This window comes from Scardinius erythrophthalmus (assembly GCF_964197995.2).
Source record: "Scardinius erythrophthalmus genome assembly, chromosome: 12".
In the NCBI taxonomy this organism is placed as follows: Eukaryota; Metazoa; Chordata; class Actinopteri; order Cypriniformes; family Leuciscidae; genus Scardinius; species Scardinius erythrophthalmus.
In genome coordinates this window covers 4,450,961-4,468,750 of record NC_138232.1, presented here as the reverse complement: position 1 = coordinate 4,468,750, position 17,790 = coordinate 4,450,961, and the positions used below count along the sequence as shown (strand labels likewise).

Sequence of the window (17,790 nt, the reverse complement as noted above, 5' to 3'; positions counted from 1 at the left end):
TGACGTTCCCACGAGATATTATGACGTTCCCACGACTTAATATCACGTTCCCACGAGTTTATATGTTGTGGCCACGACAAAAATAAGTGAACCGAACATGTCCCCTCCCGGTCACCGTAGAATAGCCTTCGGACGCGCCTACTTTTCAAAGTCAACATTTAGATTATTTGAAGTAAAATGTATTATATAGTCACTTAGGAATAAAACTCAGCGTGGTTCATGATAAAAAAAGTACAGTTCGGAAAATATGAAAATAGCAAACCCCTGGCACTTGAGAACTCTGGTCTACAAAGAAGAAAGCCCCGTCTAGTCTATTCCCCAGTACGGGTTGTGTCGAGCCATTCATTAGTCTCGTTGATGGAAAACATGAAAAAGTTGCAATAAACGCGTTAAGAATCCACACAACGGAGGAGTCTTATTCTGCAGTGCAGAACTGAGGAAGAACTGATGACGGGACAGTTTGATCTTCGGCTGACAAATCAGAAGAAAGGGGCGTTTCATTCCCGCCCACGTGTAGAAATCGAATTTTCCAGCTGTTTATTAATTTTGCTACCTCAGAACGAAAAACGAAAAATCAAGCTGAATTCTTGTTTTTCGTTTTTTGGAAAAAATGAAAAATCGAAAAAGGAACTGTTTTCTCATTTTTCTACTTTCAATATTAAATCAAAAAACGATTGAACGAATGATACACGGATTAACCTTTTCGAATCATGTCCATGATTTTGTGTGTGTGTGTGTGTGTCCACACAGCAAGTGCCAAAACCTTTACCAAGTTTAGTACCATTCCGATGAAGTAAAAAATAAAATAAATGAAAAAGTCAAAAACCAAGGGTTTTTTCTTTTTTACCCAGAATACAGCTTTTGGGATTCAAAGAAGCACGACTAGGCCAGCTTGCAAGTCGATTGGGACAGAATCTGCTAAATTAATAATGCAGATGGCATTCTTTGGTCAACAAGAGATATTTGCAATGAAAACAAAACATTCTCAACTTTTGGTAGCATGACAGAGCATCACTTTCACAAACTCTGGCATGCCTATAGTAGTGAAAGGTGTTGTGTTAAATGAAACCATTCCCTACAGAATTATATTTTTTAGCTTTCAGCACACAATACACTTCAGATGTGCCTTGTAAATATTTGATGGGTCTCAAACCAAACAACCCAACCTAATCTCATTAAAGAAGATTCAACCAGTTTTCTGTGAAACAAATAAAAAAAAAGCACTCAAATTCAAATCAGGTCGTCTCATTTATTTTTTCTTATGTACAAAAATGAGATCATATATAAACTTTACACAGTTCAAGATCTATTTTGGAAAAAGCAAATAACCAAAAACTCGTTCTTCACATTTCTCTAGGACTTTGTACATTATGTACACATTCTTCTAGTCACATATCTTATGTTCATCAAGAGAGTTTCAGAAGTCAAAATAAATACATGACACTCCTCGGCACAGAGGATGAAAGTCACAAATATTTTTCTTTGCCAAACTGACATAACAGATCCTCATTCACTCAATTTCTGTGAAGCGTGCAAACATGGCTTTCCGGACTGCATCCTTGTAGGTATCTGAGGCTGAGAGGCTGTAGCTGCTTCCTTTAGTTCCCAGACCGGCTCCCTTCGTTCTCAACTGAGCCTGCAGGCAGAGAACAGGGTTCAAAGTTAACCTTGTATGGAGCGCGAGTTGACAAAGTCATGACAAAGGAAATGCTTTAATTAGTGCTTGCCAAATTTTAAATGTTAGACCATGCGTGCATGTTTTTCATAAACGATCACTCAACACCTACATTCACAAATACATTCCTGCTAATCATATACGACATTTTTAAGATTTAAAATGTAGCATGATAACATGACAGGTAGAATGAGTCATACCTCAATAGGTGTTGTGATGCCCTGCTGGTTTCTACCCAGACCTTTGCCTTCCTTCCAGCCCATGGCCTGCAGCATCTTATTGCCGATATTATCGCTGTTCAATCCGTCCTTTGTGGGCTGTTCGTAATTTCTGCAAAATCGAATGGTGCAACGTGCAACTTAACATTGATAATGCACTTGTATTGTCATATTAACACCTCACAAAACACATTGGCCCTCATTTATCAAAAGTGCGTACACCACATTTCCAGCGTACACCTGGCGTACACCCAAAACCACGGTGACTTTGAGATTTATCAATATGGACGTTGGCGTACGGCACGCTCAAATCCTACGCCAGCTCAAGAGGTGGTGTACGCACGTTTTGAGTGCGGGAATGCGCAGAAAAACAATTCCTAACACCACAAAACGCACTGACAAACTAAAAGATATAATATATTATGACCCACTGTAAAAAAAACAACAACATAGTAATTATAAACTTCAGTGTTTATTTTTGTGCAACATGGACTTCAATGTTTAATTTGTGTGAATTTACCAAAGCATTTGAATTGTAGGCATATGTTAGGGGTGTGCGATATGACGATTTTTGATCGTGGGCGATTAAAATGTCTCCACGATCTGCTTTTGAAGAAATATCGTAGAATCGTGCATTAGCCTATATCTGTTCTGGCGCCTCTGTCCCAACATACTGAACAACGCGACGTATATTCACATAAAATGTTAACGCAGCGGAACGGGACACTGCAGTTCACAAAAGTTCATAATTTGCATGTGCTTTAATGCCTTGTCGGTTAAACATTTAATTCGCGTGCTGATGCGCTGCTCTAACATGTGTGTTCCTCAGCGCGTATGTGAAGCTCACGCACTAAAAGCCTGTCTACCAGCGCCTGGATACTGGACTAAGTTATCTTTCGAGTCTTATTGTGCTTATACTGTCAAATACACACAAGGTTTACATAAAGTCGTTTATGTCTAAAGTGAAAGCAAACTTGAGAAAATTGAGAGAAAATCTGCTTGTCTAATGCGTGTATATTAGACGCGTCGCGCGCAACTCTTAAAGAGACAGTAGCAATAGTAAACACGCTGCCGCTTGTCCTTAAAGGGATATCCTTTAATGTTAATAAAACAACAAAATGCAAAGAGAAAATCACTCATTGCTCTTGACTGATAACTTTAATAGTAGCTTTAATAAGTATCAATGTTTAATTTATACAGTGAAGTCTGTTTTGTTTTACTTTCATATTTGTTCATTTAATTACTTTCTTCAATGCTGCTGTTAAATACACCTACTGTAGCTGAAAATATAAAGCACTGTTTAGCCTATTTAATTTGTATATTAAGTTGTGTATGTGTAATGTGTATCTGTGATCTTAATATTTAATAACAAAGAAAATAATGACAAATATTTTTATCTTTGCCCCTGTCTGCCATTTTTTTTAATTAATTTTTTATTTTGTTACCTAAGGTTTTGTTTTTAGAATATGGACATTAGATTGGCTGTAATGCTAAGTCACAAAATAGTAAAACCAACATAAAAAGAATCGTGATAAAATCGTTAATCGTGATTTTCCTGAAAAAAATCGTGATATGATATTTTTGCCATATCGCCCACCCCTAGCATATGTATTCCTTAAGTTGCGAGACTGTGCGCATACCTGACGTTTCAAGCCTTACATACTTTCGCCTGGCTCCGCAGCGCGAGTCTCCGCAGACTGCGCGCGCACCTCCCCAAACGGACGAGGCGTTTATACTCGACGCGCTCGCCGTTGTACCATCCTTTGAAACGATGGTTAGGCCAGGGTTAGGCCCGGCAGGTGTGCACGGACTGGGTTTAGTAATGAAAGGCTTTCAATGACCAAAAAAATAATTCAGACTGACAAAATAATAAAAATGTCATTCTTCTTATTTTAAATAATAATAATAATACAAATAATAATAATAACGACATTCTTCTTCTAAATAACAATAAGCGTCATTAATAATAAAAATCTAGAAATCAATTTTGTTTCTTTCCACTTCCCTGGTTTCGCTTTCTCTTTCTCAAAGAAGTTTCTCTTCTTTGCCGTCTTCCGTGTGTCCATGGCGTAAAATGAGGGCGTGGGGGAAGCGGAGACTTGAATATATAGGGGCGTGTTATTCTAATGACGATCGATTTCAGCCGCGGCATTTATCAAGGGAAGGTATTGCGTACACCAGAATTTCAAAGGTACGCACAGCTTCATAAATCAGGCGATGAGAAGAGTGTAAGCATAATCTTACGCCAATATATACGCCCGTTTCTACGCAAGATTGATAAATGAGGGCCATTGTGATCAAATAAAACACTTAAACTTACACTACAGGTGTTGGCTGGGTAAATTTCCTTTTCTTGGGTGCAGGGGGTTCAGGGATACCGTATTTCTCTCGTCTCTCAGCTGCCCTGTCTCTGTACTTCATCTGTTCAGAACAAGGTAAAAGGGACATGCGTGTCAGCAAATTCCAAGAAATACTCTTTAAAAGAAGGAAGTTTCGGCGGCGTGTATTTGTAATGAGGTTTCACACCTCTGTCTCTTTCCTCTCCAACTCTTCCAGTTCTGCTTCGCTCAGTTTGGATCTCCTGAGAACCTCCAAGTTTTGCTGGAAAACACAGACATATGATTATATAAACACGGCGAAGTCGATTTTCATATTTTCAGAAGCAACAGAAACGATTATAAAGACTCGGTAAATGGCCCTGAGTAATTACCTTGTGCAGGTCTGAGAGCTGCTGATGGCGGATCAGACCTTCTTTATTGGGGAACTGCCTCCGGCACAGCAGGCACGCCATCTTCTTCCAGTCGGTCAACTTGTCCTCCCTGTCATCTCCCTCCATGCACTCCTCCGGCTCACTGTCGCCGCTGTACGCCGCCACCAGCCCCACCTGTGGCGCAGCAAAGGGAGGTGAACAAATGAGCTCACCCGACTTGATAATCTGACATGTTTTGTAGTGGTGCGGTGCATTTGGCACCTTTGATGAGGAGCTCTCTTCTTCTGTTGCTTTGGACGCCTCTGTTACAAGCCTCTCCAGTGCCCCTGCCTGCTAATGTGCAAAGAAAAACACCGTATGAATTATGACAAAACCACACCATCATCATCAGAGAATGCAATGCGTCTTCAACAATACCTTCTTCTCGAAGAGTGTGAAACCAGCATCAGCCGCCGCCGCCTCCTTCCTCTCCTCCTGACTGATGGGCTGGAAGCTGCCCTTGAAGTTTTCTTTCTGTTTGTTCAGACTCTTGGCCCAGCGCTCCATGTCCTTCGCAATCTGACGCACAGAGATAGAGGGATTTTTAGCACTAGTGAAGGACTGAAATCAAACTAGATTTTTCAAACATAATGCTGATGCGAAACTCGCTGGCGTGTTGTTAGGGTGTCAAATAGTTGCGAGGACATTGCTAAAATGATGGTATTCTGAGAGGGTTGGCAAACTTTTATTACCTGCTGAGCCGTTTTGCTCTTAGGTTTCTCTTTCTTCTCTTTGCCCTCTTTCTGAGGAGTGGAGGCAGCGTTCTGAGCCGCATTGTTGGCGTCCACCGCCGGCACGTAGGCCTGCTTCTCCCCGTCCCAGTACAGATACTGCTGAGTCTGGGAGTTGTAATAGTACTACAGACAGAAACAACGTTTAGAACCCTCTACAAGTTTTCAGATGAAATACAGCATTATCTTGCCAAAAAAAGCATGGGACACATACATGCGTGTTGGCGTCATAGTACAGGCCAGTGCTGGGGTCGTAATAATACCCAGACGACTCATCGTACTGATATGATGAAGTGTCTGGGACAGCTAGAGGACATGGGAAAATGGCAGAAGAATCAGAAACGACCTGTAGCATCATGTCTGTCTTATAGAATGGTGTGAATTTAATGATTGATCTTACTGGCTTGGTTTTCCTGAGAGGTAGCGGTTGCTGTGCTGGTTGCTGAGACTGCTGCGGTGGAAATGGTGGAAGCGGCTGTGATGGGTTGGGCTTTGCCATCAATCTGTAACATCTGACAAGAAAATGACATCAGAACGATCATTACATTAGATCCACCTTTTTTACTCCGAGGCCCCCCCATTGTCAAAGACAATATTTGAAGGATACCAGCGATATTTCTGGTAATTTTGCTGTAATGACAAAGCTGCTTGTTCTCAAACTTTATTTATTTATAGAAACTAGGAATGGCAACACATTAAAAAATTAAATAAATTAGAGACTACATTTAATTACAGGCATTAATGACCAGTTTCACAGGCAAGGCCCAGACTAAAATGCATGTTTGAGATGTTTTAACTGAAAGCACCCTGCATTGATCTTAAAATATGTCAGTGACATTGTTTTGTCTCAAGATGCACACCAGCAATGTTTTTTTAAGCACATTTATAAAAGCTAATTAAATGTCCTAATTGCCCTAATAAAATAATTATAAATAATTTAATTTAATTATAGAAGTTTCAATAACAATGGTTTTTCTAGTGGTTTGTGATTACTTGGGTTTTCTACAAATATTTCTCACAAATAGGAATTTCAACCCAATAAAATATCTTTCAGGTTGACATACCAAGAAATGTATTCTCATAAAAAAATACCATGAATTTTTATTTATATCCATGACTTTTTCCATGCCTAGAAATCACACTTTAAAATTCCCTCATATATCCAGGTTGATAAACTTGATACTAATCCAAGGACTGGATAGATTAAAAAAAAAAAAAAAAAAAAAAAAAAAAAAAGTAAATAAAAATGATTAAAAGTTACAGATTTTTTTTAGCCATTTAAACTTATTTCAAAGCTTGCTTCGCCTATTTTAAATCATTTTAGTTGATTTCGCAGCCCCCTTTGGAAAGGCTGCTAGTGGGTCCGGGCTGCCTGGTTAGCAACTGATATATACATAAAAAAAAATTAATAGCAAATTCGTAGCATAATTTTTTTTTACCTGAGTAGTAGGTTGATAGACCTGCGCAGTCTGAGAGATCACCACTCCGGTAGCAGCAGGAAGCACCTTCACACCTGGAGCCGCTGTAAATCAAAACACATCACAGGTTTTCACGTTGTAAACAGCAAGCACCACTAATCCTTTACTTTTTATACAAAAGATCATGTTGATCTGGGAAAATGTCAACCTCTAACCACCCATTATGATTCTCAAATTAAACTGGATACAGACAGAGCCAAGCAAACGTTACCTCCAAGTATGCCATTTGCCTGGGAAGGGTCAACAGCTCCAGCCTGCTGCTGATAGTACGCCTGGTACTCCTAAACACAACAACCCATCTTAGCTCGGTACTTCAATGTAAAAATGATTCACATAAATGATGTACAGCACAGATGGTGCAGTCAGCTCACCTGTGAATAGGATACATATCCCTCCTGTAGGTAGCTGTATTCTGATGTCGGCTCCACGCTCTGCTGAGGCTGTAAAGTGAAATGTAGTCAATTAAATCAGTCATGCATTCATAATTCTGCTTTAACATTGAGGCATGGTTACTATAGAGTTGTTCATACCTGACTAGAGGACCACTGAGCAGCTGCAATGGCTGTGCTGGCGACCGAAAAGGCACTAACACGGTTCCCATCTGGTAATAACAGATCCCTGAGGAGGGGAAAAAAGGCTTTTTAGTGAACTGAATTATTAATCAAGCTTCTGAGCAAGACAACTACAGATAACAGCATGAGGATATGAGTGAGAGGTACGTACTTTCGAGCACTCTTGGCATAGTCGACTCCAATGGTCTTCCCATCCAGCTTGAGAGGGGGCTGTAAGCCTTGTAGGATGGTTAGGAGCTGTGATGCTTCCTGCAAAACCACAAACATCATCAGAATGTGCTAAGATCATGCAAAAGTACTTATCAGAGCTTTCAGCACTGCAAAAAACACTGGTTTCACTTAAAGGAACAAAGACCATTTGATCTTTAGAACAAAAGAGATTTGTTTAGACTGAAGAAGGGAGAAAATATGTACCAAAGGAGAGGCAAGTTGGACGAAGGCAAACCCTCTGTTCTGGCCCGTCTGTTTGTCCTTAATGAGGCGGATGTTGCCAGGCGAGAGGTTGGCGAAAGGGGCGAGTGCCGACAGTATGGCTTCAACAGTGGACTGAGGGGCGATGTTCCTCAGGATGATTGCTGTCAAAACATGCAAACATGTCAATGTGAATGCAAAAAAAGTACTGCACATCACACTGGTGGTTATACCAGTATCAACCAACATTGCTATTTAAATGTCAGTCTAGAAATTGGGCAATTTTGGAGGCCGATGATATGCAAATGATATTACGCATCCCTAACTCAATGGAAATGTCCTTACTATCGCCATAGTAATCTCCACTGGGTTGGGTGTCTGTGGTTCCTGTGGTGCTGCTGGACTCAGAATCTGAAAATAAACAAAGAACAAAAGCACATTGAGTTTCTTTAAACACAGTATTCTGATTCAAACCACATCACTTTCCCATAAAAAGCTTTGGGCACATCATGAATCAATCCTACAGTGACAGTGTTATCGGCCAAAATGAGTATTTTGTTTTTAAATGATTGGCATTGGTGAGGCAGATACTGTAAATGATAATATTAAGGGGTTATTGTTTGTTATTTTTTGATGCCTGATTTGACTAACAAGCATACAACTCTGAAAAGATGCCATAATATCAGGTACTAACAAAAAAAAAAAAAAGCAAACACCAGCAATTATGAGAGAGATATAAATACTCATCACTATCATGTTTTAGTTAAGAAAACTGTAGATGGCAAAACTCCACATACATCCTAGTAAAAAAAACAAAAAAAACACATGACAGTGTTTGGACTGGACCATCCGGATGGGTGCAGACAGCGGTTTCCTTCTCCGGGATCTACTTACCCACTTTAGCTGCGCCACACCTGAAGCACTTCAGCCTTCTCCGGAAATTGTACAGGCCACACTGCAAGCAACCGGTCATATTGTTTTAATTGACACTTCTGCTATGTGGCATCAGGTAACAAGCACACTACAGTGGCTTGAACACTTACCGTGGCGGACACCATTTAAGATCTTAGCTTGAGTCACTTATTTTCTACAATATTCATTTATTTTAATGCCTGCATCGAAAAAAAATCTTCATAGGAAAAAAAAAAATATATAATATACAATAACTTTACCTTATATACACACACACACACTACCGTTCAAAAGTTAGGGGTCAATAAGATTTCTTAATGTTTTAGAAAAACATGTCTCAAGCTCACCGGGGCTGCATTTTTAAAAATTAAAAATATAGTATAAACAGTAATATTGTGAAATAATCCAATTTAAAATTACTTACTATTTTAATATATTAAAATTTTTTATTTATTTATGTGATGGCAAAGCTGAAGACTTCAGTGTCACATGATCCTTCAGAAATCATTCTAATATGCTGATTTGCTGCTGATGTTTTTATTGTAGTTTATGTATTTGAAACATGAATCTTTTGTAACATTATAAATGTCTTTACTGTCACTTTTGATCAATTCAATGCATCTCTGATTAAAAAAGTAGTTAAAAAAACGGCAAACATCTGAACGATAGTGTAGAGAAATATATATCCTTTATATTGTGTTTAATTTTTTTAACATCCAATGAAATTCCTGAATGAGACCATTACAATATCATCATCATGAAACAGCTATTTTAACTTTAGGCCGGCTACACACTGGCTGCGTGACGTGAGCATGTCAGCTGCGTGGCGAGTCCGTTTTTATTTCCCATGTTAACAGGTTAGAGCTTGCACACTGCCTGCGTGACAGGCACGTCTCAGGAGCGGCTCGAGCCACGCCGAAAACACGTGCATACTAGAAACAGAACCAACGACTATTTTTCACGCGACACGCAAGCGTGTTGGAAGCGTTTCCAAGCTAAACAGAATAGGAAAAGATGTTTATATGTCATTTTGACATGAATACATATTAATAAATGGCATTTTGATGTTTGAAAGTCTCTAGGTTTTGACATAAATGCAGATAATAAATAATTATCGATTTTCAAATATTGCACCTGTCAATGCAGAACGAAATATTCTGTATCCTATTTTGCCGTCAATATTGCCGACGTTGTCTTTGCTGTATCAGTAGGCTATATATTTGTTTAACATGAAGTATAGGCCTTCCACAACTGTCTCCGCGTCAAGACACGTTTCTGGTGTGCAAAGACACAGAAAACGCCGCGCAGCCACCATGCAGCTGACACCCAACAGAAACGCCACGCAGCCAGTGTGTAGCCGGCCTTAGTTTTGGGGAGCCCATGTAACTTACTGAGTTGCAGAGCCAGTCCTCAAACTTGTGCCGGTTGTTGCTGTAGTGCACGGCAACACTCTTGCCTTGAACGGTCAGCAGTTTCTGGAAAAGGAAGAAAGGGTTTGGTTATTTCCTCTCTTGCGAAGGCTTGATCTCAGCCCAAGAACAACCACATTAGCCACGAGGGTTTAGGGTGAGGATCGCCCGGGAGGGTTTAATGTGTAAGATGGTGTGTGTTTGGGACCCGAGTGTCCGGATGGGGCCGGAACAGAGTGTAAAAAAAGGCACTCCTTTCTTAAACGGGATTGGGTGGGTGGGGGGGGGGGGACTTTCTAGACGAGGCATTTACTTTCTCTGCACAAAAGAACTAATTACTATTAAAAACTGCCGAGATATTTTAATGCTGAGGTCCATGAAATGGGATGTTAAATATAGCACCACACTTCACTTCTACTTCTAGACTTGAACAACTTCACACAAAAAAATATCAACTATGAAAAACACATTTTTCAATGCACTGACAATTTTTAGTTTAAAACCCATTTGAGTCAATCAAGTCACATCTGAACTGTATTATTTATCGCTTTCCCTCTTAAAAATCAGTACTTTTTTTTTTTACCCGTGCTAACAGAGTTCTGGTAAAAAGTTAATAACATGACTTAGGAGAAAAGCCAGTGTTTCCATCAAATGGCTCTTCTATGTTTTTGTCACACCTTGCCTTCAAAAACAAGAGCTCTGGTCCATTTCTGTCCATATAGTCTGCTGGGGCAGCAACTTTGCTTTTTTCCCTCAGTTTGTCTTTTTGTAATCAAATTGCATTATTCCCCAGGGCAAAAGCTAGACTTGGTGATTAGGAAGCAACCTGATTGGTCTCCATCCATCGGGTAGCAGCTTGCAAGTGATAAAACTCCACGAAGGCGAAACCTCGGCTTATACCTAGAGAGGCATTCAGATATACAGACGGGAGGCGTGTTAGTTTAAATGGTTCAGTTGTACAACATTCAAACTCTGTCACAAACTGCTTCGTGACCCCCTTGACCCAGAGAGGCCAAAGAGATGTAGGGGGGTTGCCTGGAAACTTTTACCATAGCAACAGCACCTTATAATATTCTAGCTGTTGGTCTAACGATGATAAAGTAGGTTGAATCAATAATCAAAAGCAAACAGTCATAAACATAGAATCTTAAAATAATCTTTATGAGACAGATGCTGCCATCAGATAAACTTGAACGATATTTTATATGCGTGTACTTACTTAAACAAGATAAAGAAGATACATGACTGCTTCTACGTTCATGTAACTTAAATTGGCACAAATAAAACTCTGCCAATTTTGCGCCACACAAAAACTTACCTCCAAACATGTATCTAATGTGCAACAAATTTCTAAACTCAGTAGCCTGAAGGGTAAACCTGGTCAGATAACTTGTTGCTATGGCAAAAGGCGTTTGAGCGGAAGCAGGTTGGCCCAGCGGACACAGGTTTGTTTGGGAGGGGAAGGATCCGCGGTACATCAGTCTCACCTGTTCTCTTTTTCATCAGCCTCACGTCCATCGGCTTTGGCCCCTCCAGCTGGTCAATGGCTGCTCGAATCTGTGGATTACAAGGCGAAGTCAGATCAAGTTTGTTAAACACCAAGCCAATGTCATTTAGATTTTCACAGTGAAGTCCTGGATAAAAAATGTAAAAAAAATAATAATTAAAACTAAAACCTTTAAAGATGCATTTCTAATAAACTAATTATTGTAATATTTAGAAAAGGCTGGTTAGAATTCATTTTACTTAATTTATTTGAGTTTTGCTCTTATTTCATACATTTATTAAATCTATTTATTAGAGCTGCATGATTAATCGTTAAAAGATTGCCAACGATTCAAACACCCATTCGATCTTATTCCTAAATGAGAATTCACCCGTGTCTATTAAACCTTTGACAAGCACAATCACAGCGAACATACAGATCTGTGTTGGCGCTGTCGCTGAACCAGAGAGAGCAGTTGTCATTAATAGGTATAAAACAGATCCACAAACTCTGTTACAATAATTCAAGTGCTTAGTAACCTTTCTGTCATTTCACAGTTACAAACAATACTAGATGTCTCGGCATAATCTATGCTTGAGGCTAAGCTTGTGTTTAACTAGCGTATTGTGTTTAAACTGCTAAGTGCCTGCACTGTCGGCAAACTTCGTGCTCCCCACAGTTCTGGAGTAGCGACTGCAACGTAAGTCGTCTTCATGGAGTTCGTCTCCTTACAGTACCTCAACCAGCTGAATTCTCGCAGCCAGTCTTCCCGAAAATGGTGGGTTCGGGCCTTTTTCGCCACACAAACCTCTGACTCTGAATCATCATCCGACTGTGACACTGTAGACTCTGGCACTGGCACACTAGCCGCAGGTCGGAAGAGCGAGTCAACAGTTTGCTTGCTCATTGCTCAGACGCACATAGCAGGTTGTGACATTTGTCTCCGTCTCCTTCCCACAGACGTTTACGCGCACTCGATTATTTCTAGGACACTCCCCCTCCACACATTAGACACTTACAGTGGCCATTCCCTAATCTCCTCACACTCATTGACCTGCCACACATTCCGGATTCAGTGACGCGCCCCTTCCAGGTTTAACGTGTATATATATAAAAAAAAATAATAATAATAATAATAATAATTTATAAATAAAGGGCACAAAATGCAACCATTTGGTCCCATCTGGAGCCCTGTCACTAGCAGGAGGCAACAAGGGATTAGACATGTGCCAGTATTCGGTAATGCGATAAATCGCGGTAATGAATATGCACGATATTGTTATCGTGGACAATTCAAAATACAGTGAAAAATAATAGATCAGAATTTATATTTATAGAACGCGCATTAGCTTATTTTCCATCAACCATTTAAACAAACACTGCGTATATGCTGCGCGAAACACGTGCGCACTCTGATGTAAACAATCCCCACTTGTAGAAGCGCTGTGTGCGTGCGGCCCAGTGCGCACTCTAGTCTAATGTAATGAATCCTCACATTGAGAAGAAGCACGGCGGAAGGAGGAACGCTGCCGACAATTTATCCCCCTTCTAAAAGCAGGGCTGCCAACTCTACGCATTCAGCGTGAGACTCACGCAATCGACACTTTTCAGACGCTCTCACGCCACACATCCATTTTCTCACGCAGAGAAAAATCCCAGAGCAAGACACTGATACCGACAGACTACTAGACAGAGCAGGTTACTTTTGATATGAAAAAAATTCTCAGCTCTCATGTTCTGTCCATTTTATTATGAAATTCAGACAATAAATACCTATTTGGCACTTGTAAATGTGACGTGACAGATCGTTGTAGCGCCTCAGTTCAAGCAAACCGATCATCTGTTACTTTTTATTTAAAGATACAGTACAACTTACATAAATAATATCGATCAATCAGTGTTTTTCAGCCACGGAAAGAGGTCAATAAAACTGCAGGACAACAATTATGTCACAGAACGTTACATTTACCTCAGGAAAGCCATTTAATGACATTTAAAAGAGTTAGTTGACTAGAAAAAATAGCTATAGAGTATTTTGCTAAATATGTGCACTATACCGTATTACATTTGTATTATATTTTTACTTGTGTCAATTGTTATTATAATGAAAACCAAATTATATTTAATTTAATTTGTTATTTTTAACCTTTAATAATACCAGAGACAGGGCTCTCTGTATGTTTACAGCATTATGTGAGATATATTTTTTCTTAAGAAAAATTAACATGTAGGCTATCTACTGTAGCCTACCTAATATTTATCCAAAGAGTCAATATTGAATCAAGATTGAAATCAAATCCCAAGAATTGAATTGAAATCGTGAAAATTGTGTAAAATTCTTTTTAGTTACCAAATGTTTTGACAATTACTTATATTTAACTTATATTTAATATACTTAATAGTATGACAAAAAAAATAATTTTAATATTGGCTATATTCAATAAAAATGTTCCATTATACGATTGTATTAATTACAGCTTTTTAAAGATTTTATTTCAATGAAAACTTCATAAGACCCTGTTTCTGACCGTTTGGGGAAAAAAGACAAAGGACTTACATCTGCCTCTGTGGTGTTCATGGGCAGACCCCGGAGCATGATGGTCTTGCTCTCCTTCTCGTCAGCTGGGTCTCCTCTGTAATCATGCTCAGAGTAATCACCATCCGAGTGGTGTCCGTCATCAGACCCGTCGCTGCTGCGCCGTTTCCTTCCTCTCTATAACAGGGATGAGAATTAGTAAAGTGAGCATTATTCTATGTCAAAACATCAAATAAGCATTCATATTGGCAAGTCCTCACCTCAGGACTGTCCCTGCTCCAATATCGATCACCTCTGTCACCACGTTCACCATCGTAACGGTCACTACTACGACGATCATCACTCCAGCGATGAGAGTCGTATCCGCGATCGTCTCGATCTCGACGGTCCCTGCGGTCGTCGTCGCGAGACTGTTCAGAGCCGTACCTGCCACTGCGTTCTGTACGGCTAACCCTAGAGTTACAACAAGAGATTATGATATTATGACGTTCAATTTAATTTGTGAGTAGGGATGTGTCCGAAGCCGAATACTAGGTTTGGAAAAGAAATGACGCATTCTACGGAGCCCCTAAAGGGACATGTTGAAGAAAGAAAGAAAAAGATAATACAACACCTGGCAAATAAAATAAAAAAAAGTCACAGTTTGGATTTAAATGGGCAAATGCTTAAGAGTCTATGATTTGGATCATTATTGCAGTGATTATTATAGTTTGTTATTTATAGTTTGTTATATGTTTGGCAACAGTTCTTCTAACCCTAATTGATGGAGTGTAGCTTTTCATTTCTTAAACAACCATGTAGGAAGACTCATCATGGCCATACTCCAGGATGACATTGTCAAGATGCATCAGGCTCAAATTGTGAAAGTATGGTTGAGGAGGAGCATGAAGAATTGTCAACAGAAGATCTTGACCAAAATTGTAATCATAAAAATGAAATAAAATCACAAAATGTATTTCCATCAAAAGGTATAAATGTTTGGTCAAGATCTTGTATTGACAATGTAAGAGTCCAGCACTCTGTAAAGCCTCCTCCAGCACATGCCAGACTTTCAATGAATTTAAGGTCTGGACTCAAGAGGTGTCAATTCATGTGTGAAAATGATTCTTCATGCTCCCTCACAACCATTCTTTCACAGTTTGAGCCTGATGAATCTTGGCATTGTCATCTTGTAATATGACCATGGTGAATCTTCCTACATGGTTGTTGAAGAAATGAAGAGCAACACACTCCATCAATTAGGGTCAGAAGAACTGTTGCCAAACATATAACATGGTAGAAACATGGCAATCATTGCAATAATGATCCAATCATATACTCTTAAGCGTTTGCCTATTCAAATCCAAACAGCGACTTTTTTGTTAGCCGCGCAGTGTATGTTTCGCTTTCATTTCTATAGTTGAGTAATTACATTATAATTTGAGGGCATCATGGAGCCGCTATCAATATGGGGGTTTTGAAATTGCTTTTGAATGCAGGCTCACTTTTTGCTTTCCAATTCGCAATCACGCATACTTTGAATATAGGGAGCAGCAGTACTGACCACATATTTTACAAGATAATATGCATCAATGATGCTTAGGATCTGTTGCGCACCAAATCCTCCGACATGGTCCTGTCAGTCATCTCTCCTTACTATCTTCATACAAGTAAAATCTGATGTAACCGACTACCGCAGCAAGCCTAACCATATCCCTTCCTGGGCTTCGTAGGATGCGTTTTTCATTTTTTGTGCCTTTCCAGATGTGGATTTGGGCTTCGGGCACATCCCTAGTTGTGAGAATATTTACCTCATCAAGTCATAAAACACTGACCGTTTATCTGCACCCATCTTCGTTTCTCAATACAAGGCCTGTTAAAAACGTGCAGAACAAATTGTTATAGTGTTGCACATAATAAACACAAATTATATGAAATGACAAAGCCTTGTGTTAGAACCACAAACACATAGGTTCTTGGTTCAATTATATAAAGTAACATGGTACTACTGTGTTTTCTATTGTAAGTTACATGTACCATGATATTCTTAGTACCATGTAAATTACATAACAGTTACCATAATATCCCCATTTGATAATATCACAGCACTTGTTATTATAAGTAAAAAACTACGATACGTTCATAAAAATTGCATTCAGTTATATATATATATATCTGAATGCAATTTTTAAGTAACTCGGTATTTACATGGCAATTCAATGTACTTAAAAGAATACCATAGTACATGCCCGTAAAACACGGTATTACCAATATATGTTGAAAACACATGCTATTTCAATGGTACATAACATGGCTAAAAGCCTGTGGTAGTAGTTTTTGTTCGTGTGGTGTTAATTTGCGTTATGTGAGAAGTTCAGTAAGCTACAGGAAGGCACATCAAAATGGAGACTGTGTCGTCGTGTTGTCGTTGAAAAAGGCGCAAAGACCGCCACGAAACAACGAAAACTTACCAAATATATTTCAACGAAACACTGAAGTGAAATATTTCTCAAATATTGAGAAGTGCAATGACTGCCAACAGATCACCTCTCTCCCAAAGATCACACTCTTAACCAGATCATTCGATGTCATCTGCAGCTAAAATGGTCTACAAGCTTCTCCTTCCCAGAATGCATTTAGATGGGACGGTGACGTGTTGTTGTTGGTGTTGCATGATGGGAAATGTAGTTTCTTTCAGCCGTTTTGGTAGATCGCTCCTCCTCTAATGCCCATCTGTGACATTTGATCAAAGGTTAACAAACAACTTGACTGAGAACCTAGAAGTTGTCCCAAGACAAATTTCCCCATGTGGGATAATAAAGTTTTACCTTAACTAACCTTACCTTAACCTTAAGTACATAATTTATTATATAATATATATTCTTCTCGTTTTTGATGTAATGTAGACTAGGCTTAAGCAATGCTGGTTGTTGTTTATATCAAGATTGTTTAAATACGGACATACTCGATCAGAAGATTAGCTATTTAACTAGTCTAGGAGTATATAAATTATTATTTATAATATAATTTATTCTTCTCGTTTTTGCTGTTAGGTTTCACATATATTTTTTGATAACAAAATTATTTAAATACAAAATTTTTGGACATCCTCCTCTAACGTTCTGTGAACTCTTTGACTAACTGAAAATAGAAGTTGTTTTATGGTGCTTTTTGCATAACAAGCCTAACGAAAATATGTTTTATTACGAATATATTTATATTTATATTTATTAAGAATATTATTAAGAATGTGCTTTAAGATAATTCAATAATTTTCTTAATTTATAGCCTACGTGGATAACAAAATTATTTAAATGACTATTTTTGTCCATGTAAAGGGAATTGCGCAATTATGCTTCCCACGCAAATCACATCTGCTCAGAGTAACTGCCAAAGAAGAAAAAACACCTGAAGTGTGAGGTGTGGTTTCTCTGGAATTATTTAGGAAGTTGCTGAAGTCTGATTCAATTTAACGAATCGATTCGTTTGAACTCCCCAAGAAAACATTTCGCTAATTATTTTGAATCTTGAAAGGTTACGTTCATCTTAGTGTTACAGAAATTATGCTGTATACCACTATGTTTTCGATTAGATTATATCCAGATCGCATCGAATGCTGTGTAGTTTGTTTCAC

At 38.9% G+C, this 17,790-nt stretch overlaps 1 protein-coding gene across 2 annotated transcripts; it reads right to left on the bottom strand.

The window, feature by feature from the left end:
* Nucleotides 1-1,235: 1,235 nt before the first annotated feature.
* Nucleotides 1,236-16,792, bottom strand: rbm5 (RNA binding motif protein 5). Of its 2 annotated transcripts, none has more exons than XM_081380924.1 (25): nucleotides 16,628-16,792; nucleotides 15,992-16,029; nucleotides 14,438-14,630; nucleotides 14,199-14,354; nucleotides 11,643-11,712; nucleotides 10,982-11,055; nucleotides 10,138-10,221; nucleotides 8,729-8,789; nucleotides 8,180-8,245; nucleotides 7,838-7,998; nucleotides 7,575-7,672; nucleotides 7,382-7,469; nucleotides 7,223-7,291; nucleotides 7,063-7,132; nucleotides 6,813-6,895; nucleotides 5,774-5,885; nucleotides 5,588-5,679; nucleotides 5,335-5,499; nucleotides 5,021-5,161; nucleotides 4,865-4,936; nucleotides 4,604-4,777; nucleotides 4,420-4,494; nucleotides 4,214-4,314; nucleotides 1,876-2,005; nucleotides 1,236-1,636 (listed from the first exon to the last, which is right to left on the bottom strand). In XM_081380924.1, exons 2-25 carry the CDS (start codon nucleotides 16,006-16,008, stop codon nucleotides 1,511-1,513), a joined length of 2,478 nt encoding a protein of 825 aa, XP_081237050.1. In that variant the 5' UTR covers nucleotides 16,009-16,029; nucleotides 16,628-16,792; the 3' UTR covers nucleotides 1,236-1,510. The 2 variants fall into 2 exon arrangements, with proteins under 2 accessions (XP_081237050.1, XP_081237049.1); XM_081380923.1 differs by having other exon boundaries at nucleotides 15,968-16,029; nucleotides 16,628-16,788.
* Between the last annotated feature and the right edge of the window lie 998 nt (nucleotides 16,793-17,790).

Bases quoted from the DNA above. Each gene is read 5' to 3' on its own strand.
- rbm5 (XM_081380923.1), bottom strand. From the start codon at position 16,008: ATGGGTGCAGATAAACGGTCAGTGTTTTATGACTTGATGAG. The intron at 14,631-15,967 runs GTAAATATTCTC...TTGTAACTCTAG, and splicing joins GTGTTTTATGACTTGATGAG to GGTTAGCCGTACAGAACGCA. The intron at 7,673-7,837 runs GTACATATTTTC...GTGGTTTTGCAG, and splicing joins TCCAACTTGCCTCTCCTTTG to GAAGCATCACAGCTCCTAAC.